At 38.6% G+C, this 23,519-nt stretch overlaps 2 protein-coding genes across 4 annotated transcripts; both read left to right on the forward strand.

Moving 5' to 3' along the window:
* Positions 1-1,930: 1,930 nt before the first annotated feature.
* On the forward strand, positions 1,931-13,383 carry il20ra (interleukin 20 receptor, alpha). 3 transcript variants are annotated; one of them, XM_052095257.1, is made up of 7 exons: positions 1,931-2,088; positions 4,118-4,244; positions 4,387-4,592; positions 6,121-6,293; positions 6,668-6,812; positions 9,011-9,150; positions 12,709-13,383. In XM_052095257.1, the coding sequence occupies exons 1-7, from the start codon at positions 2,037-2,039 to the stop codon at positions 13,381-13,383; spliced, it is 1,518 nt and encodes a 505-aa protein (XP_051951217.1). In that variant the 5' UTR covers positions 1,931-2,036. The 3 variants fall into 3 exon arrangements, with proteins under 3 accessions (XP_051951217.1, XP_051951218.1, XP_051951219.1); XM_052095258.1 differs by having other exon boundaries at positions 4,147-4,244; XM_052095259.1 differs by having other exon boundaries at positions 1,977-2,088; positions 4,176-4,244.
* An 8,820-nt stretch (positions 13,384-22,203) lies between these two features.
* LOC127622508 (putative nuclease HARBI1) lies at positions 22,204-23,042 on the forward strand. The gene is made up of 3 exons (XM_052096608.1): positions 22,204-22,364; positions 22,446-22,557; positions 22,658-23,042. Exons 2-3 carry the CDS (start codon positions 22,518-22,520, stop codon positions 23,032-23,034), a joined length of 417 nt encoding a protein of 138 aa, XP_051952568.1. The 5' UTR covers positions 22,204-22,364; positions 22,446-22,517; the 3' UTR covers positions 23,035-23,042.
* Positions 23,043-23,519: the final 477 nt, after the last annotated feature.

The following is a 23,519-nucleotide window of genomic DNA, read 5'->3' on the forward strand; positions in this document are numbered from 1 at the left end:
GAACTCTATAAAGGCATTATTAATATCAATTGCCGAGGTAAATATTTCACCATTTCACTGAGGGAATGTTAGAGAAAGACTCTCTGTGCTTTATATATATAGGCAAATGCTTCCCTGCTTTGTCCCCCGACTCAAAATATGACTGTCTTGCCCTGAATAGCCAAAACGCCACCTTTCGTGACAAAATAGAATTACATCTGTGTTTCAATCGGGTCAATTCCCTGAGGCCATTAGACGACATTAGGTACTTCAGCTCTGCCTCTGAACTTTTAATATTTCCTTCCAACTCCAAAAGTTCTTGTACTTTGGATTTTTTGGTGAATGAGGCATACTGTATGATCCGACCCATGTAGAACTTGTAGATTAATTCACAAAACTGTCTCAAAGGTGTGTTCCTTCACAAAATAAATTAAAAGCCACTAGCGGAACCAGCACAAAAAAAAAATCTGTTCAGTTTCCTCGGACAGTCAAACGAATGTTCAGTGAGCCGGCTGTTTCATAAATGCAGCAGATGACCCAATGTCCTGCAAAAAAAACTCCATAGGCACAAGCATATAGAATGAGCAGATTCATCCACAACTGTCCCAAAGGAGTGTTATTCCACAAAATAAACTCCAGCCGCCATTTGGAAGCAGCACAAAAAGAAACATAACAGGCGTTCTGTTTCCTCGGATGGTCAATTGTATGTTCAGTGAGTCAGTTCACTTGGAGGCCATGTGAGAAACACACTTCCTCAGTCCATCGATTTTATGAAAAATATTGCTTGTTGTAGGCATGTAAATATTTTAAATGTGATTGAATTGAACAAGAAAATATGCACCTGTGACAGGGCGGAGGGCGGGGCTGGGTCGTGATTCTGCACGCCCGGCCCCTAATCAGGCTAATCAAGCCTCAGAGAGGGATAAAGGCCGACTGGAGACTGCAGTGTGAGAGAGAAACAGAGATTTATGGACAGCTGTCTGACACCTGTGTGTGTTTGTCTTTTTGTTTCAGTTTTATATTAAACATTATTTATATCATCAAGCCGGTTCTCGCCTCCTTTCCATTAATCCCTTTACAGCACCCTTTTCTGAAGTGGTTATTTTGAAAAATCGTTATCTTAATTTGTTACTTAAAAAAGCATCTTGCTGTCTCAAATTTATGTGCATAAGTTGAATTGTGCCCTCTAACTATTGCCCCAATATGTACACTATATCGATATAACACCCTTGGGGGCTTTTTGTGGCCAGGTGTGGGGTAAAAGGCTCCCTCGCCACATTTAGAAACAAAAGAATTGAAAGCAACCTTCTGTTGTTATTTCGTTTTACACAAATGATGTTGCTGCATCAATATTCAATAAAAATAAATGAATCTTGAGATACGTGTTGACCATAAAAAGCTCTTTTGTACTCGAAAATGAGTTGTTACTTTCAGATTCCCAAGATAGGAACAAAATGAGCTGTTATCTTAATCAATACAATGATGAGAACTAAGAGAAATCACCCATAATGACCAAAATGTATGAAGGTTCAGTGTATCTGTGAATGAATTCAGTTTCTGAGTTCAAAGGTAACAGTAATTGTAGGCTCTGTGTTGCTGTGTATTCTCCAGCAGACAAAATATAGATGGATTTTAAAAGTTTTCTGTGTGGTTGCGAGTCAGTTACAGACAGACAGACAAACATGACGACAGACAGACAGACAGGACTCTGATAGTCATTCATGTAATGTAGTCAGACCTGAATGACCTGTCAGATGTCATACCACACAACTCTAACAAGCTGAAGCTGCTGCAACTTCATATAAGACTTATTTAGAATTTGAAGCGTTGATACTTTAAATAAATCTGAACATGAACTTCGTCATGTTGACGTTCATTAATAACCACCCATGAGCGCATCGGTCACGTGTGCTAATTAATATTCACGAGCCAAGCCGCTGACGCCCCGCCCACCAGCGAAGTTTATTTTTGGAGATCGGTGAAAGGTGCGGGTAAAGTGACATGTGAAATGATTCAGTCAACAGCACTGAGGGCATAATGTTCACGCTCATGCGACTATGGATGAAGTTTTGTCGATCGTCTTGTGTCTGCTTTTGGGTAGAACTTCAGGTATGTTTCTTTTCACTGAAAAATGCTGTCAGACATTCTCACAATCGAGTGCTTGTGTGTTTCTTGCTGTTACGTGTTATCAGTTGTAATTCTGTGTAATGCTGTGAGTGCAGAGTCTCTGGTTTAATATTATATAGGTTGTTAGTTATAACATCAGTTTTAGAGAGTGATTAAAGGATTAGGCTACTCATTGAAAAGCGAAAAGACAGATTTGTGCAACATTTGTCTTTATATCAATACAAGTTTTTCAAAAGCAGAAACTAGAAATGTAAAACAGCATTGAAATGGCCAGTGTGGCTGTGTAGTGCACAAACATCGTGAATCCAGCTGTAATAAAAAACAAAGTTATTTTATAAGTTGTCTTTTATGGCAGTCTCATATGATAGAAACACTCTTGTGGTGAATTTATTCTTTAGAAACCTTTATAGAAATGCCCGGCCATTATTGTATGTATTGCCTCTGGTGCTGTTTTGGTTGATGTAATAAATGAAGTACTGCTCATGTGTAACCCTTGTGTGAACCGCTCTCGTGCTGAGACTCTTCATGACGCTTTTGTGAAATCTGATTTATTTATTCAGCAATGTCGAATATTCTCTGTATTTCCTTTTCAGACTAAACAAAGAGAACTTCCAAAGCAAGATAACATTATTGTATCCATCTCAGACAGGTTTTCCAGTGTAGTTGACATGTAACATTTCCAAGAGCAAGATTTTAGTTTAAAATTGTTGTATTTTATACAACGTGTTACAGAATGTGAAGGCCTATATGTTAGCTCACATGACTGGGCAAAATGTCATTTGGTTCACAGGGCAGTCCATATGTAGGCATCAGAAAGCAGAGAGTTTGAGAACAATGTTTTGTTACCTTTGTCTTTGACAGCTTCTGACCTGGTACCTGTACAAGATCAGTGGAAGTGTTCGGTGCTGACATCAAAATGCATATTTATTTCTACCTGTGAGGTGTTCTCGTACGGAGCCTCTTGAGCCTCTTTCCACACCATTAATCCATTTAAAAGAAAATTGTTTTCATTTTCCCGAAGTCGTTGATGTCCTTATTGTTTACCAAACTACGTAATACTTTAGAGGGTTTTTGAAAGTCTCTGTTTTTGGTGGAGGAAAACACTAATTTAGTGTGGATGACAGCCGTAAACGTAGTGAAATGAATGCGTTTTCAAACGGAAACTTATTTTGAACATGGCCTTAGAGGACACGGAGGGATTTTTCTTTTTCATTTTGCATGCCCTCACAATTATTTTGAGTTCCTTCAAAATAAACTTTCCATTCTCCTATGAAAATGTACCGTAGTTTAACTATGGTTCATTTGTAGTAAAACCAGGAACCACAAGATTAACACAAGATGTGTTTTTATTAGAATTCAAGGCAACCTGGTTAGAGAAATCCAAGTTATTTTCATTATAGGAAACAAAGGTGTGCAAGAAAAATGTACAAATGCACAACAGGGGGAAGTTGTCAACAGAATACATTTAAACTCAATTAAACACAGATGTTCAGAAATAATAGAATAAGAAAACTGAAATGAACACAAATAAGAAAGTCTATCTAGCAAGCCATCTAGAAATCAATATCTATAAATGATCAAGTCTATCTAGAAAGTACTCATTGTATATCAAACAATTTGTGTGTATATTCATAAAGCTCTGCAGATAGAGACAGTAACCTCTAGCGGTTACTCTGAGCAGTGCAGCACAAATTATTCATTTATCATTACAATTCAGCTAGCAAAGTTTCTCAAAATGATCGCTTGCCAAATGTTGGCTATAGATGCAGTACACTTAAAACACATCACAGAACAAAGCAATAATTAGTGATCTATCTGAATCATCATCGGATGTTTGATTCTCCCTTATATAGCCTCTCCGTGATTTGAAATGAAGCGCAATAAAGTCACGGAACCAATGCTTTTATGAGTAAAAAGAAAAGAAAGGAGACTGTTCATCAAAATGAAGGACACTGGTGAAACATGTCAAGAAGGATATTTTCTCTTATAATGTTCATGTGTAAAACTGTAGCATCAGTTGAGGGACTGCTTGATCCCCAGAATGTCCACTTCTACTCACTGAACCTCAGGACCATGGTGAAATGGACACCAGGAGATGGGGCTCTCAATGGAACCCTCTACACTGTGGAATATGCCATGTGAGTGAACTAATTATGGACTAATGAACAAAGTCCATAATGCAACATTAGCATTGTAAGCTTTTTGATTCATTCGTATAGTAGTGATGTAGCAGCATTTTGGGTCTTCAGATCGTCATTCAGGTGTGCTATTTTACCGTAGTTATGGTGATGCAGAGGCGAGCAACAGTGAGCAGGTGAGATGGAGGCGGGTGGAGCAGTGCACCTCCGTCACACAGACAGAATGTGATGTGTCTTGGGAGACGGATGACCTGAAGGAGGAGTATTATGCCAGAGTCAGGGCTGTCAGCCCACACACACAATCCCTCTGGACCGAGAGTGAAACCAGGTTCAGACCCATGTTTGACAGTGAGTCTTCACTTTGTGATATTTGACTTTGGTCTAGATGGACAGATAGCCTATCACAGCAACATTAGTTCAACCAATGCAATGAGTTTTGCCATGAGATCTCTTGAAAATGATGTGACTTGGTGACATTTTTGCAAAATTATATATATTATACGCATCACATCAGTTCTGAGGTGAAATGTCCACTGTGTGGCGCTAAAAGCGAGTAAGATTTTCTCCCAAACAGATGAGGTTTTTACAGTTAATGCTTTATGGAGTTTTAAATCAACAAAACCGACATCCCTACCCTAAGCCTTAAACCTAAACCTATCCGATAGTGTCAGAAAAAGCAAATGTGAGATGAAAAACATAACCATGTCATTTCTCGGTGCTTCTATGACACTTTGGGTTCACACGTCGACTCGCGTGCTCTTCAGGACACGTACCCCGCTCCTTTACATCACAAGTGCAACTCTCAGTTGAGCTACCGCACAATTTGATCGCACTTAAACAAGCTTGTAAATGTAGTTGATTATGAAAAGCATTTAAGTGTTAAAATGAGTCATCTGCTTCTCTTTAGATATCATAAGATAGCATTGTTTGAGAAACAGAGCGAAAAGTGTTTATGAAATAATAATGTGCCGTTTTACTTGTGATTTGTGTAGAAGTGAATAAAAGTCATTGTTGTTGACGTGCCTCTAGTGTTCATTTCACCAGATCCCACAAACTGAAGCAAAGGTTTAGGTATAGTAATGTGATCTGTTGTAGAAATGGTAATACTCATTGATCAGTAATAGTCATTGCAAAGGAATGTAGAGGGGGAAGATCTGCTTCTGTTGGAGACCTTGGGGAAAAGAGGTATAAAAACAGCTCAGCACTTCCTGATAACGTCTCACTCATGGCACAGTTTATTTCCTGTGTAATGATTGGGTCCTTCTTGCAAGAATAAATGCTTTTAAAAGACTGTTTGATTCAGAGTGTCTCTTACGCAGTGATAATGGTTGGTTAATCATTTTTTGCCACAACAGATCCTACGAGACCAGGTGGGGGTGGAGTTTTTGGGAAACCTGTTTGAAATGACACACTTCAAATTGAAGGACAATAAAACAAATGAATTAACACAATGTTTAAAAGCACACACCAAAAAAGTGATTTTTGAATCAAGATGTATATATAATACAGTATGTTCATAATATTCTTATTTTTGAATGTTTTGTTCATTTCTTTATTACTTATTTATAAACCCGTTTTTGCAGTATTGTTCAACCCAGTCCTCTACAGTGACAGCTCATCTTTGGCATTGTTTGTGACTTCTGTTTTGATGTTTTAATTGTTAAAAAACAGGAAAGCATTCCACAATGGGTTGAGCATTAACACTCATTAACTATGAATATCTTTATTTTTTTATTGAGTTGGAGTAAAACAAAAGGTTGTTTCTCAAATGTACTTCTTGTTTTGATGTCATTTATATTCCTGTGCATTGTTTGCCTTGCAGTGATAACTGAGCTATAACCCTCATTAAAGCCGTTCATCTGTTTCTATCATACAGCGATTTTTGGACCTCCACTAGTGGAAGTAACTGTGGTGCAAAACTACGTGGACATCATCATAAAGGGTCCCTTCAGGAAAACCAAGAGGGCAAAGAAAGAAAAATCCCTGTGGAAAATCTTCCCGCACATGATCTATACTGTCTCTGTGTACAACAACAAGAGCAAACACACGGTTGGTGCTATCATTCATTTATTCGAGAAATCTTGATGGGGAGAATTCACTAAACAGTCGCACCACTTTTTCTCAGTATTTCCATGTTTTATTCCATTACCACCCACAATCAGTTTAACCAGGCACTAAATATTCAAATTAGTACTGTGCATTCTTTGAATAATGCTAATGCCTTCTTTGTGTGTAAATTAGAGTTATTTTAGATTGTTCCTTATTTCATATTATTTCTTTTGAGAATCAAGTGCTAGAAAACAGATAGCAAGTGAAATTAATTACACTATCATAGTGAATTCCCCCCGAATGTTATAACTCTGTAAGTCACAAAGTTAGCCTGTTAATGAAAATGATTTTCCTTCACTTTGTTGTGCTGCCAGCAAAACTTCCTTCAAAAAAACGGTAGCTTGACCCTGGGTCCCCTGGAATTCTCCACACATCTCTGCGTTGTGGTTCAGGCACAATCCCAGACCTTCCCTTTGGCCAGCAAACCCAGTGAACAGACGTGTGTCGAGACACCCAAAGGTACCACAGTTCACCAAACTTGATCAGCCAGAGACAGACCAAAGATTCCTTTCTTTTTACTTTCAGATTGTCAAAAGTTAAGCCGGTTTGAGCAGTATTTGATTGCAATCTTTACTTCCATGAACTGACAGGACAAGTGGAGGAAACCTTTAGTAATGTTGTAAACTGCTTATGATTGTGTGCATAACACATTACTGTAGCTGTGGTGTTTTCCCAGTGTGCTCTCGGGCTGGACTTCCTTGTTCTTATCTAAATACCCTTTCAACAAAGTGGGAATAAAATGAAAGATTGATCTCTCATGCCATAAACTGACAAAATGAAGTTACTTTTTGTCATTGTCAGTGTTGAGTAAGTAATCCACTACAAATTACTTCTCTAAAATTGTAATAATTTTACTGATAACTTGAAAAGTAATCACATTACTAATTACTTTTAAGTTTCTTTGCTTTGTTTTCTGCAAAGCCTTTTGACAACTATATCAGATATAGTTGCATGTTTAAAATAGTAGCTGTTTTATTATTCCTGAGGTAGTTATATCAAACACCAGCAGAACACAGTTAATATAAATTCTGTGTATGTATGTGTGTTTGTGTGTGTGTGTGTGTGTGTGTGTGTGTGTGTGTGTGTGTGTGTGTGTGTGTGTGTGTGTGTATGTGTGTATGCGTGTGTTTGTATGTGAGTGTGTGAGTGAGTGAGTGAGTGTGTGTGTGTGTGTGTGTGTGTGCGTGCGTGCGAGAGTCAGCTCTGTGACTGTGTGAACAGGCACTTTTCAATGCAGAAATAATGCAAAAGCAACTAATGACGGATAAAAATGACACAAATTTTACATATAATTTGTCAGATAAAGTGTATTTGGTGTGCAACCTCTGACTGGAATGCACATTCTGTGTCATGCGGTGATGTTTTGCATGTACATGACATAAACAACACTTGAAAAAGTGCTCAGTTGACACAATTTTATGACACAAAGGTATATCATTTTAACCAGAATATCAATGGATGCGCTACATCCTGGAACAGCATACAAACATTCAGACCATTAAGGGGACAGTTAGCTTGCATGTGACTTTTATTGTATGTTTTGAAATGTTGCATTGTGAAAGTTAACCAAACCAAGAGGAAAATGCAACACTGTAACAAGTTTAGCTCCTGTTTTGGAACAAATCAAAGGAGCTACAGGTCTAAAAACAACCTAACATAACTTTACAGCTCAAATAATACACAAGTTTTAATAGAAGAATTAATATGTGCTTTTATAAAATTATAAGCGTCACATTTCTGCCTTTAAACCCTTCAAAATTGACCCCATTGACTTCTATTATGTCTCACTGGAACACAGATGTTTTTTTCTTTTAAAAAAAAAAAAGGAGGAACGAGTCAAAATAATTTTTTGTGTTAATCAACATTATGCCACAAATGCTGTGGATTGAATTTATCTTGAATTGTACCTGGAATATTCCATTAAATTAACTAAATATCAGTAACTGTAATCTGATTACAAGAATGTAAAATGAAATGCTTGATCAGATTACACCCAACACTGGTATTTACAAAGTTGAATAGTCTGGAGTGGGTTAACAAGGTACACGTGTACCATTTAAACCCATGTGTGTGTAATGAATGAGGCAGCGAAGGCAGACGAAGGTTGAGGATCCAAACGCAGTTATCTTTATTGACTAGTAGACAGGCAAAACACAAAGGAAAGCCCACAATGGGGAAACAAAACATAAACTAGAGAACTCGGGCTGGAGGATACATACCAGGCTAACAACATACAACGATAGACAAGGACTGAACAAAGAACTGGGGTATAAATACATAAACATGGGACAAGGGGGCCAATGAACAAACAGAACTCAAACAAGATAACAAGGTGATCAACAGAAGCAAAAATGGCAAACAAAAGGGCAACAGTGAAACAAGACAAGGTATACATAACAGTGTGTTTGTAATGAGCCCACTAATAGTTTGACATTTTAGGAAATGAACACTTCACTTATTAATCAACCACTCTTGCTTTCTGTCTTTTTATATTTCAAAGTAAAAGAACACTTAAGCTCATATGATACTTGTCTGTGGGATTATTATAGTCATTTCCCCCCTACAGTCTTTCTGTTTATGACAGTGTGTGTGTTAATGTATAACCTCATGGCTTGATGCTGGAGTTTGTTTAGACAGTGATTTCATTGTTGTTGTAGATCCATTTAGAGATCAGCTGCTGACGGCTATGCTGGGAGGTGTGTTACCATCTGCTCTCTGTCTGTGTATACTCGCTGTGCTGGGCGGCCTCATTCACTGCTACATTACTGACCACAGACAGACCCTGCCCGAGAGCACGGTGAGGTTACCAATGCCCCGCCAACCACCCACAACCAGTCTGATTATCCATAACAAACACTAAACTAAAATACTTTTTCATAAATGCAAAACTAACTAAAATGTCATTAAAATGACCACAAATTAAGTTTTAGTTTTAGTTTTTGATACACAGCATATTTTCAACATCCACCTTAATTAAATAGGAAAATGCTACTAGATATAGGTAACGCAAGATCGATGTTAAACATATTTAAATTATACCAGTAAACGCTTTAGCTTTAGGAGCCATAAAACACGAAAACCAAAATAAAAACTGAACTGATTTTGGAGAACACTAAGAAAATGAAAACAAATGTAAACTGATAAAGTGTGAAAAGCAATGAAAACTTAACTAAACTGGAATGACAAATTTAATATGAAATAGAAATAAAAACTAAATTAACAAAACTATAATAATCTTGTCCACAAAATCCTAGCAACTGCAATGTACTAACAACTCACAAAACAAAAGGAGGAGGGTGAAGTGTTTGGTATCATTGTAAATTTTTTTATTTTGTGTTTATACAACAAATCAAAAGTTCAATCAAAAGTTATTGCGTTACAAAAATAATTGATCATAGTGTCCAAAAACGTCTACAAACAAATAAAACATAAGAACTAATAGCACATGCAAACAAAACAGTGATGAAAGCATAGCATGCACACATGATTTTAGTAAAGAGATTTCACAGAATGAGTTTCATTCTGTGCCATTTGAGTCATCATTGAGTCCGTGTCATGTATTTGGCGCCATCTCCTGGTGGCCATATGTAACATTGTGCTTCATGTGGAATATCGGTTCCCAACCCTGTTCCTGGAGGCCCCCAACACTACACATTATGGATATCTCCTTAATCAAACCCTCCTGATTCAACTTGTTAGCTCATTAATAGAGACTCTACTACTAGATATGCCAGATATGCACACAAAATGTGCAGTGTTGAGGGGCCTCCAGGAACAGGGTTGGGAACCACTGATCTAATGATCTAATGTTCTAAGAATCTGATTATCTTGTGTGTGGGCTCATTAGAAAGATAATCATCTCCTCTAAATAATATTTAATGTTCCATTTATTTTTCGTGAAGTTATAAGCAAAAACACGGCTTATAAGCAACACCAACATAATTGTCAATGACATATACTTATCTATTACTCACTATATTTATGTCTGAGATTAAGAGCTTTCCAACAAGATATGACGCATGACTTTTTGATGAGTTTTGTGTTTTTACTGTTACAATAAAATTGTGACGCAGACTCAGGCTGGTTGGATCCATATGCGGTTTTATTAGAGAACAAACACAAGTCAATACAGGCGTGATTCGAAGATCAAGCAAACAGAGATATCAGAGGTAAAGCAGAATCGTAGTCAGACAGGCAGAAGATCAGGGCAGGCAGCAGACAGCAATAGTAGAGATCCAGGCGAAACACAACAAAGACAGGCGGCAAACAAACGTAATCAAAGGTTCAAGGCAAGGTCAGTACACAGATGATCAATGCTAGGAAATAGTAAACGCTCAGAAATGTAGCCAGGGCAAACAAGACTTCGCAAAGTGTAAACTAACAGACAGGGTTAAAATAGAGTGATGATAATATGGAACAGCTGTGGAGGAATCAGACCAGATATGCGGGCTTATGGGAAATGTAGTTTCAAGTCAATATTCGGGTGAGCTAGATCTCCGGTGGCCGATTGAGGAGCCTTCACCGGCGTTCGTGACAAAAATGTACAGTGCAAAATGATTAATATATGATCAAAACGGAGCACTTCTGATTTGTCTGCAAGTTTCAAAGCACTTGTTCAGTTTTGGTCATATTGCCTGCATGCATTAGAAAGTAGAGCGTCTGAGCTTTAAAACATTACTTATTTGTGTTGGTCAAAACTGTAGTTGTACATTTTTGGACAATCTTTTTTTTTTTTGGCCCATCTGAGCTTAAAGGGTTAAACTGCTTTTTTAAATGAAACGTATCATTTAATAGTATTGAATGAACGTGATTATATTAAGTTATACCAACAAAAGTACGTTTTTAATGGTTCGATCAGGTAGAAATAGATGCTTGAATTAAAAATGGCCCCTTTTACAGTGTAGGCTATATGAAATGTAAAGCTTTCTGGTAAATTAAATGAGTAAATTCCGTGTGCCCCCTTTTCATTTTACCCAATATTGGTTATCATAAAGTTGATTCTGGTCTTAATTCATATTTTTATAATACTGTATGTATCTTATATCTACTAAACATTCTGTCCCCCTCCCTTTTGAAATGATTGCTACGCCCCTGCTTAGACTGATCCATCAACAATACTCATTTCTAATCAATTACCATCCGATCTTGAAGTTCTTTTGTCTGTTCACCATTTTCTTCTCATTTACCAGTGTTCAATGTGGCTTTTTCTTTAAAAGTCTGCCTAAAATGCCAACATCCCAGAGTCTTCTCTTCAATGTTGCAGATGAAACTGCTGTTTGTCATGTACTCTTCATTGAAGTTGCTTGTTTAGGACCTGTGAGGAGTCTGTAGCTGTGTCCCAAATGATGCAATGTACACTATGCACTTAGCCATGCACATTTTCAAAGTGTAGTAACATCCCATATGAAACACACAATGTTTTTTTACTACACGGAAGCATTCGCCATTTAACAGCTGACAGGAGAGACGTTTAAATGCGTGCGAGATGTTGTCGTTGCTTTGGCCCGTTTGCCAACCTCAGTTCAACACTTTAATCTAAAACAGAGTACAATGATGGTAAATCATTCCACTTACATTTGTAAGGTGCTGTATCCACTGAAGTGTCTCTATTATTTACACATGTTTAAGTGCAGCCGGTAACTCCACCCCTTCTGCTACCTACGGCAAGCCATGAGCCGAGTGCGCCCAACATTCCACTGTCCGCTTTAACAGTTGAAGAAGTGCATCATCAGGGTACTCGTAGTGCACTTCTTTTCAATGTAAACATACTACTCGCACTACTTACACTACAAAATGACCTAGAATAGTCCACAAGTGTGCGCACCTCGTTTCTGATTATCTTTTTTTGTGCATCTGGATAACCCACTTCCCTCTCTATCCCGGTCAGGTCCAGTTTGATTTTTGTTTTCAAGTCAGTAATGCATGGAATAGTCTCATCTCTCAAAAGAACAATAGACTGATGTGTTTTAGAGAAATGTGTTTCTTTTCAGCCATTTTTCAAACAAACATTTGACTTGGAAGTGCAAAATGTTTGGGAGGAAATGCAAATGTACTCTAGCAACTGACAAAAAAAACCCACTATATTTCGATGTCCACACATCATTAAGTAGAGAACCTCCGTTGTCAACTGTTCTAATAATAGGAAACGTTTCCTCAGTACCAAAGAAGCACATTCAAAAGTATGATATGATTATTTTCTTAGTAGACTGAAATATTGACTGCTGAAAATGGGCTTTGATTTTGATCAATTTAATGCATCCTTGGTGAACGGAACCATTGATTTCTTTTCAGAACAAAAAAATTATATATATATTTAGATAGCAATTTCATATTAACTGTGATTGTCTAATTCCAGGATATGGTGCGTGCAAATGAAAAACTTCAAAATTTCCAACCTGAAAGGTCCCAAACAATCATCTTCAACCTGACTGGTATGGGTAGAATCGGAATAGGATCCAAACTGATCTCTGTTGCGGCTCTGATGCAGCCCAACTCTGGTGAGGCTTCCTCAGTTGGCGATACCCAGGCCCTGCCTCTGCCCATAGACCTGCCAGTGTCTTATGCACAGCAGCATGTGACAGCGTCGGGTAATTCTGCTGTGGTTTCAGAAGACTGGCAGGTGAGTGACGACTCTGACCTGCAGACATGGCCACAGGAGTCCAGTCATGACGAGGTTGGAGATTATGGAATTGTACTGCTGGCCAAGCTTGAAACAGAGGACCGGTGTGATGCTGAGATTAGTCTGTACAGGACACAAGGCAAGACGATAGAGCCCAGACAGCCACAGGATGAAGAGGACAAAGAAGAAGATGCACAGATATTTCAGGATTGGAGACCTGAGATCCCTCTGATGGGGTTGTTAGGCCTAGATAACGAGGTACAGATTGAGATTGAAGCGAAGAAAGATGAAGTTCCATTACTGCCTAACATCATACTGAGACAGTTATCAGAGGAGAGCTCAGAGCAGGAAGACGACTTCACCAAAATGGAGAGAAACTGGGGCCTTGTTATCCACAGTAACCCAGAATAGAGCGCAACAGTTGAGTTCAAGAAGGGCAAATGAAATCCCATTCATTTTCTCCATAGAGAAACAGGTTGTTAGTAATAATTAGGGCTGTCAATGCAACGCATTTAGTGCAATTAATTATATGTTAAAACATGTAACACAATTAATTATGCCCTGGATCTGTACGTAAATTCCATCATAAATAATGTTTCTACCATTGGAGCAATTCAAGCTTGATGTACCACCTTGATGCAGTAGAGGGCAGTAAGTGCAACTCCAGCTGTAAGACAACAAACCACACAAGATGTGCTCTTGCGCTCAAAGACAGCTTGACCAAACACAACCAATAGTATCCAGCTGCAGACCCGCAGCACCACCAGTTTCAGAACCCTAGTTTCAGAACACCAGCGCCAGAACCTGAAGTGAGGGGCGGAGCTTACGTTCGAAACCGAGTAGCACCACCTAACGTTTTGGAGAGTAGGCTACACCACCAGTTTCAGAACCCCAGCGCCAGAACCTGAAGTGAGGGGCGGCGCTTACGTTCGAAACCGAGTAGCGCTACCTAACGTTTTGGAGAGTACTTTGCTTTTATTACAAACGAAACATCATACTTTATACGTATGTTATAATGATACATTAAGGTACAGTACAATAAGCATTTTAAAACATTGATCTTGTGTAATATAATTGTGTATAGTTATCCGTTTCATTGTATTATGAGAGTTAATTCCTGATCATGATGGTGAAAAATAATGCTTGAAACTTATGGGCATTTTATATAAAATATACTTTATTTCACAAGAACATGTGCAGCATGCATTTTTCTTTATGTAAAATAAAACATGTCAAAAAACTAAAAAAGAGATAAAATTCAGCATAATTTTAAAAGAAACAATAAAAATGTATACAACAAATGACCAATTCATCCCTAGGCCCATTTTATCATGACAATCCTGTATAAATTAAACTTAAAATGTATCAAATGAGGAATTCGCTCTCAGGCCCATTTTGTCCTTACATTCTTGCTAAAATAACTCCATGTCATCCCTGAACACAAAATGAAATAGAAAGGGCTCTCTGGAAGCTTCTGACTGTTCCAGGAGATTGTTGCGGGCCTTTTCCTTGTGGTCTTCATTCATTCGAAATGTCTCTACAAGAGATGAAAGCACCACACAATAATCTCAACGTAAAAAAACCCCTCAACTATAAGGTAACATTAACTCACAAACAATGCATATAACAGAGGAACGTGGAACAAACACTTTAACACCTTCACAAGATGTCTTCAAAACGTCACCGCAAGGCTCATTTACAACACGCAAAAATGTATCGAACCATCCGTAGAATATTTTTTTTTAATACTGTAAAGTATGACAACATATTCAAGCTTCATTAAGATGATAAAGTTATGCCCAAATTAAATATTTAGCAGATAAACGCTGAACTTAATATATGCGATAATGTTTCACAACATGATGTCAAAAACGTTACACAACTCACCATGCTCTCCGCCATGCTTGTCTCATTGTCAATAACTCCGCCCCTCACTTCAGGTTCTGGCGCTGGGGTTCTGAAACTGGTGGTGCTGCGGGTCTGCAGCTGGATATGTCTCAGCACAACAGAATGCAGGGATCTCAAGATGCGTATTTCAACTACATTTAACTTGACACAGTGTCCTATAACACAGCACTTATGACTAGAGATGATGAAAACAAGTGAGACACGACACAACCAAAGTAAGACATATCAAAAAGCATCCGTTAGATGCACGAGTACATAGACCAACAATTCAAATGAATGCAGAGGGATCTAGGCCAAAAATAGGGTTATGTTCAATGATGTAGAAATAAAACAAACATTATTTTGACTTTTAAAGGTACTTTTTGTATTTTCTAAATGCTTTACTTGACTGCTGCCACAATATATACTGTTCATTATTATATATGACATTATTTGTATATAATATATTTGTAAATATTATATACTAAATTATCTTTATTTGGGTGCCTTTCTCAGTAAATATTGATATGTTATTAATGCGATTCATTTGATTAATTAATGTAAGTGATGGAAAGGTATGCAAAACATTTTCCTACTTGCTTAAAGATATTAATGAATATCTTAAAGTGATGTGAGATATCTCACCGGTCTCTGTGACAGCTGTAGACTCTGTAAACAAGCTTTTCACCAGGGTGTCCCCCGCCTTTCGCCCAATGTTAGCTGGGATAGGCTCCAGCCCCCCGCGACCCTGTACACAGGATAAGCGGTTGACGATGGATGGATGGATTATGTAATTTATTTGATTGAAAATGTAGATATAAAACCAGCCCTATTAATAATGTATTACCCTTTCAAGCAGCAATATTGTTTAACTTACATGCCAGTGTGAGAAAATGATGTTTAATTGCCACATTCTTGGAGTAAAACATCAGATCAGTTATAAATATATATATTATTTATATTATATATTTATTTACAGGGATATGATTTATTTGGATCTGAATGATTGCTGTTAAATGAGAGTAGATTGTTTTTAAACTTCTAATCCATAAGTAAGTCAGTAGTTTTAGATTGTTTCGTTGTTGTTGAGTAGATTACATCATTGGCAATGCTTCATGTGATTGTAGAGAGACTATTTAGCCCAAGATGGAGCACTGGTATTAAAATGAATGGGAGAAATTGTAACACTGTAGGGGAAGTCCTGCCTTACAGGTAAAAGAGCCAATGACCTTTCAGATACAGACATCACCTATCATTCAACTCGAGAATGCACATGGCATTAGCTGGACCAGCCTGAAAAATAGCGTTCTTAGTGTGATCTGAGCTAAAGAAGCACAATTTACGATACCAGCGATGTCCGATTTTACTTCTGATTTGAAATAGAATTCCAAAGATGGCCACCGAGTGGACTGACTTGTCTGGAAAGGGAGTTAGTCACAGTACGTTTCAAAAGTATCAAAGTTTATAATGTTGTGATTCATGTCTGCACTGGTCTTTATGAAATACATATGGAGGAAATGAATGGGAAAAACTCTTCTGAAACCAACTCTGCAGAAGAAGTTGCCGCTCACTGTTAACACTATAAACACAGGAAACTGAGTCATTTTGGGATTTGCCTGTATCTCAAGTGTTATGAGAAAATATGAAGAGGATAATTATAATTTACACTTGCTATTGATCTGATCTGTGTTCAACTTTTAAGATTACAGAGTTTAGGGTATTTATTTTGTATAATTAAAAATACTAAATAGCACTTTGCACTCTGAATATTTGACCTTTCTGGCACTCTATGGGCTTTGGAGTCTTCTTAAATAAATTCACGTTCTCATGTGTCATATAATATTGTATATATTGATATACTGTATATATGAAATCAACCGTAGTATTAACATATTGTTAAATGTGTACGATTGTACAAAGTGGTACAAATACTTGTGATTTCTGGCATGTTTTTATTGTATATATGTGAAAGTGAAAACATACAGAGAGATTGGGAGTATTTTGCTGTGGCATTATTAATGATTGTAAAACAAGCACAAACTCACTTAAGGAGCAGATCACTACAATTCTGTCATTATTCTTCCATTTTTCAAAATAAATAAATGAACCTGAGGAGTTTGATCAATTAGATGAAATGCTTTCAGCTTTAATTGACTGTCACGAAGGGCATCAGAATCGTATCATCTTGAAATGATATCTTGGGGTATAATTCTGTACTTATGGCATGATTTTCATTTATTCGCAGCGGTTAATGATTCATCATTTGTTTTCTGGACTGTTTTGTTCCGGGTTTATTCAAAATCTTCCCCAAGTCACAATATATCTCTGTACAGAACAGACCCAAATTTCCATTTTCATTCAACGATCACAATCTGTGATCCATTCCACACTCGTTTTAACATGAAAACATTGCCTCCTGAAGAAGCGTGTCTCTTTCCAATCTTAAATTCAGATGGATCTTTTCAAGAAGATGTGACTGCCTTCACGGAGGGAGGTGATTTTCAGCGATTAAAACCTATAGTTTCACTCTGTTCCTCACACGAAATGTATCACACTGTATTGTTTGAAATACTATTATAGTGCATTTTTGTAATATGTTATTGTGACTGCACTAGGACCTGCTTGTTATGTCTTTTATATAGTTGAGAATTGGTTAGGTTTAGTTGTAGAGGTGGGGTTAGATGCTATAAGGGATAGACTTACCATCTCTTCAATGAAAATCATAAAGCTCCTACATCACATCTCATTTTTCACAACTCATGTTGTCTGGAGTTTTTTGTGACCTAACCCTTCCCCACAGTGCCCTTAAAAGGCACAAAAAAGCAAGTAGGTATAGCTGCAGGTAAATCTCCAAAAGAGGGTGGGGTTACTCCAAACTCCAAAAGGGGGCTTCACTTCCACTCATGGTTAGGGTTAGGGGCTAACTGTATTTTGCTGGCTGTTTGGAGCTCTGCAGCAGCTATATCTTTCTCCAAAAAAAGCAGTTTGGAAAACACCCTTGCTATAGTTTACTTTTACTTTGGTTTCTCACCAAAGAACAATTTGCAATGTGAAAACAGCACCAACTTAAGGAACAAATAACATAATAATGTGTACTGTATGTGTACACGCAGACATATTTGATATAATTCATGACGTTGCAGAGAAAATCAAGACGATATCGTACACTTGTTATGTTACAAACAAAGCAACAGATATCCTGTGATAGTAAACTTATATAGATATGAAACAATCATGAAAATATGATTTATGTGTAACCTTTGCACACATTTATTTTACAAAGTGAAAATACCCCCATAAAGTTCAACCAAATGCTGTTACAGTAATATGAAGGACCCTGCTGATCCAGATTGGATTAAAGGGCAGAGATGTGACTTCCAAACAATACCAATTTATTTCACAAAATAAATGTTCTCCACTAAAAGCTTTCTATAAATGTACCATTTGACAGTTTACCAATGAAATACCCACAGAGAGTAAGACAGGGCGGTGTGTTCATTAGGGCGATATGGGCGACGCACTGCCAAACGGGAAAAGGAAGGATTTTTTTTCTAACCAATTCTATCACGGCAACAGTCGTTATCAGTGTTCTAATCTAGACGTCTGATCTGCCAATCAGGCTAAAGTCGTGCTTAAAATGGCCCCGCCCCTTTTGGGGCGATTTCAGTCAGGTCAATCAATTCACATACTACTGTCAAGATGGCTATCGTTCAGTGCAACTCGATTTTCTCTTTGAAAGAATTTCCTTTTGTCGGTGAATGAATCAAGATGAATTGTCAATGAAACAATTAGGACCTCCCAGACCAAATTGAATCATTCAACAGGTTTCTACTAAAGGGGGAAAGTCCTACACTCGAGGATTTTCCAAAAATTGGTACGAATGAAAAACCTGGCTAGCAGGCTGCGACGTAGCCAATGCAGTCTTCTGCTACCCCTGCCAACTCTCACCATGAAGGCGGCTCGGCAGACAGCACCGCTTTGACAGCGAGAGGTGTAACAGACATTTGTAAATTAAAAGATAAAGAAACATGAGACCCACATTGATAGCTGTTTGAGATTGTCTGCTTTGGGGAGAGTGAACATTGCCACACGTTTCTACACAGACACTGCTGGTGCTTGTGCTGAGGTACATCGATAGCAACCATAAAGTGCAGGAACGCTTTTTTTAGTTTCTTTCCATCTCGGAATCAATCTCAATTGCCAGTGTGTTTTAGGAGAGACTGAATGGTCTTTTTGCCGACGACGAGAAAGTTAAACTCATCGCGCAAGCTTACGATGGAGCCAGTGTGATGAGGGGAGAGAAGGCTGGTGTGCAGCAAAAGGTGCGTGAACATTTTAAGAATGCCCATTATGTTTATTGCTATGCGCATCTGCTGAATTTGATCATGCAGTAAGCTTCTTCTCTTATCAAAAAAGTAAATATTTTCTTTTCCGATCCGAGCGGGATTGCAACTTTTTTTTCCCGGTCACCCAAACGGGACCAGCATTCTTGACCAGACTATTGCACGAAGACTGCCCAGAGCTTCATCTACACGGTGGAACTTCAACAGCAGAGTCGTGTACACTGTCTTCGAGAATCGAGACGAACTCATACAATGTTTTGAAGCCATCAGGACGGATTCATTGGGTTCATTTGACCAGCCCACCGTGAGAGAGGCATATGGCTACGTGAGGATGCTACATGATTTTTTATGTGGCTTTTTCACAAAATCATGCCCCACGTCGATACTCTGTACCAGAAGCTCCAGAAGGACATCGATGTCTTCATCAAACCCTCGACAGCTTCACAAACATTGTGCCGGCCATAAGGTAGGGTTAAACAATATCATTCGATCGTTCTCAAAGCAGAGCTTTGTCATTTGAAAATGTATGCATGAAAGGAGACCGCATTTGTGTTTGAAATTACATTATTCTCATTATATATGGCTGAAACGCTTCCCACAAGAAGGAGGACAGGGAACAGGTGTTCAGCACCAGGTAAGCTTTTAATTCTCTTTTTACAATAAACAATAGTGATCAAGCGCACTGAGTTGGCTTGTCATCTCCTCCTGACTGGAGGCTCGGTGTCTGCTTTTATGCCGCTCTCCTCGTGCTCACTGGAATTAGAGACAGGTGTTAGGCATAATTTAGCTCAGGTGTAAGCGCCCTTACCGCTTTCCTCTCCCGGACGGGCGCTTGACCACGCCCCCGCTGCCACAATGGCCAGTGGTGTAATGTAGCTTACTTTATAAACTGTATACTGTGCTGAACATCCAGGCTAGGTGAGACACAAAGGCTAACTTAAACACTAAAGACTTCATGCATCCCTGCCCATTTTAAATGGAACTGAAATCTTTGTACTATACGTGGATAAATTGCATATACATATGCATCATATAGACTACAGTACTGTACATAGCCTAACAAACACATTGGTCTGTTTGCCTTCAGGGACTCCTCTCAACAGCAGCTGCAAGTAGCAACAGGAGCCAAAAGACCCAGAACGGCTTTGAGAGAAGAGGAGAAGCAGAGGCTGTCTGAAGAGGTCTGCAACACCATCCTGGATCACACAAAAAGCAAGGTTCTCTTTCACTGTCCACCTTGTGAGTTCTAACTTACTGCAAGCAGATATGTTTGAAAGGTAGTGCCATTTATTTCCTGATGAGGCCACTGTGAATGCATATACCATGCTGAACAAGGCAAAGCTCAAGACAGAACTCTCTCTGATCTATGAGAATCCTGAATTCAAGGGCTGCTGTGGTGCACTGGCACTGTACCAGGTTCTCATGAGCTACAACCTCCAGGAGACATTCTCTGAGACTGTGACTCTGTTGAACATCCTCATAACTACTCCCATGACAACAGCTGAAGCTGAGAGATGTTTCTGACACGAGTTAAGACATTCCTGCGAAATTCAATGGGCCAGGAACTTCTGAATGCACTGGCCATGCTCTCCATGGAGAGGGAATTAGTCCTCAACATGCCTGATTTCCTGATTAACACACACACACACACACACAAACCAAATCAGTTCAAAGTTGATGTTGTTTTAAATAGTTATTTTTCATTCATTCAAAAAAAAAGTTTAAAAAACAAAATCTGTTCATGTTCATTTTTACAAATCTATACAATTGGCCAGAATATGGTTGTTCATATTTACAAAGCCATACAAATAGCTGTGTTTACCTTTCTAAAAATTATTTTCAAATGCTGTTTTCAGGCAAAATGTCTATCACTGTTCATTTTCACAAATCTATACAAGAGGGCAGAATATGGAATTCTATACAAATTGCTTATTACCAATAACTTGCATCAATGTTTTCAGTAGTCTCTATCAAAAGCTCCTGCTCGCTTGTTGTGAATTATGCTCTGGTGCACATATTTCCAATTCAACCATGAGGCCCAAGTAATTAATGTGTATATCAGAATTCTTTAGTTAAACTTGGCAGCACCTCATCATTCTGGTTTGGTCTTCAATGTGTAAAGCCAAGATGCACAGATGCACACGCCAGGGGCCTGTTTCAGAAAGGAGGTTAAGTGAAAACTCTGAGTATGTTAACCCTGAAATGAGGGAAACTCTGGGTTTTCTGTTTCAGAATGGGAGGTATGTCAAACCCAAGAAAGCAGAGTAAGTCAAGCCCGTTTCTGAAAGAGAGGTAACTTATACTCAGAGTCAGTTACCATAGTAACTTACTCTGTGAACCTAACCTGGTCGGGAGCAGGTTTTCTTCGGTAAACCCAGAGTTTCTTTTGGTCTCCTCCCCTTTTTTTAAAGAGGAAGCGGTGTTTTAACAGCTCATTCATTCTTTCGGTACATTCATTCATTGCGCACATTTCCGTCACGCAGAGAGCATCAAAGTGAATGAAATGGCATGTCCTTTTATGGATGATCCTGTAGTTGGAGAGGCTGCATTAATTTGTAGGGAGTTACATTTACGTCGGGAGAGGATTTTGAGGCCCAGAGTTTATTTTTTGTCGTATCCCTAAGCATTTTTATTTGAGCGGTACGGTTTTTCTTTACAGTCAATTAGATACATCCATAATCTCATCCATCATTACATCAGTAACGTCAGCCATCATGGCCGTGCTCTTACATCCAAGCAGATTCTTTGCGTTGCTTTACGTTTCTTTGCAAATGGTAGTTTTCTGTATAACATTGGGGATGCAGAACACATTAAGGCTGCTGTATGCAGAGCGGTAAGGAAAGTGTGCCTCGCTCTTAAGCGCTTTCTGGGAATTTTTGTGTTGTTTCCTGGGCACAAACCCGTGAGAGCCATCAAAGAGGAGTTTCACAGGATTGCAGGTCAGTGGTGTAGAAACCAGTTTAAATGAGGCTAACCTGATGAATGACGATCAGTTAAGAACATCTTGCTGCGACCCCTGGAAGTAACCTAATAATTAGAATTCCCTTTAGGATTCCTAATGTGGTTGGATGCACTGATGGCACACATATTCCCATTATTGCACCTTCCGAAAATGAAGCTGACTATGTCAACAGGAGGTCCATCCACAGTATTAATGTGCAGGTACACTAACAGCCTACTGTTTCTAATGGTCAAAGACTACATCACAATACTGTAACATGTCTCATTCTTTGCACTGTCAAGATCATATCTGATGCTGCACATATCATCACAAATGTGGAGGCCAAGTGGCCCGGCTCTGTTAATGACTCACGAATGTATCGTGAGTCAACCCTGAGCAACAGGCTGGAAAGGGGTAAGTAAATGTTTGTCCTATACACTTATTTCAATGTATGCACTACACACTTACAGGGGCACTTCTATGCAGCACTAAAGCAATGTGAACTTTCTTACAGGAGAGATTGATGGCTTTCTGCTGGGAGATAGGGGTTACCCATGCCGACCAACACTAATTACCCCTTACCCAGAACCTGAACCAGGCCCTCAGCAGCGCTTCAATGTGGCACACTGCAGGACGAGAGCCCGGGTGGAGATGACCTTAGGCCTGTTGAAAGCACGTTTCCAGTGCCTACATCACCTCAGGGTAACTCCTGAAAGGGCCTGCGACATTATTGTGGCATGTGTTGTTCTCCATAATATTGCCATAATTAGAGGAGAGCAACACCCTGGCCTACAAATACAAGACCCCGAGGAAGACCCCATCAACCCTGCAGATTTCCAGGATGGAAGGGTAGTCCGAGATATGATATGCCGCAATGTCTTCTCAGATTAATACACATGATATCCTCCACCACAACCAACCACAAAATAATAAAGAAATGAATAAACACAAAATCACAACAATTTATTTGGTGTTCTTTTTTTCCTACAAATTCAAAAACAGTTAGATTTTAATATAGTCTCAATACTTCCTAGAATTAACCTGTGACCATACACTCACCTCTAGCTTTAGTTTCAGAATCTCGATTTCCAGATCGGCCTTTTGGATCTGGCGATCCAAGTATATAAGTTCTTTGCTGTTGTTTTAATAAGATGAAGTCTATATAACTCCTTAACTGGCAACTGAAAATACAGTAGATTAGAGTTACATCATGTAGTTCTAAACAAATTCTACATAATTAAACTGTGGCATTTACTGAAAATAACTGAACGGTGTTCATCTGTGCACCAGAAGTCGATGGACCTTCCTCCTGCTGTTCTTCCACACTCTGGGGGGTGGGGGGAGAGATGAGAATGTCAGTTTATATTTAGATAGAA

Source organism: Xyrauchen texanus, chromosome 28 (genome assembly GCF_025860055.1).
Source record: "Xyrauchen texanus isolate HMW12.3.18 chromosome 28, RBS_HiC_50CHRs, whole genome shotgun sequence".
Lineage (NCBI taxonomy): Eukaryota > Metazoa > Chordata > Actinopteri > Cypriniformes > Catostomidae > Xyrauchen > Xyrauchen texanus.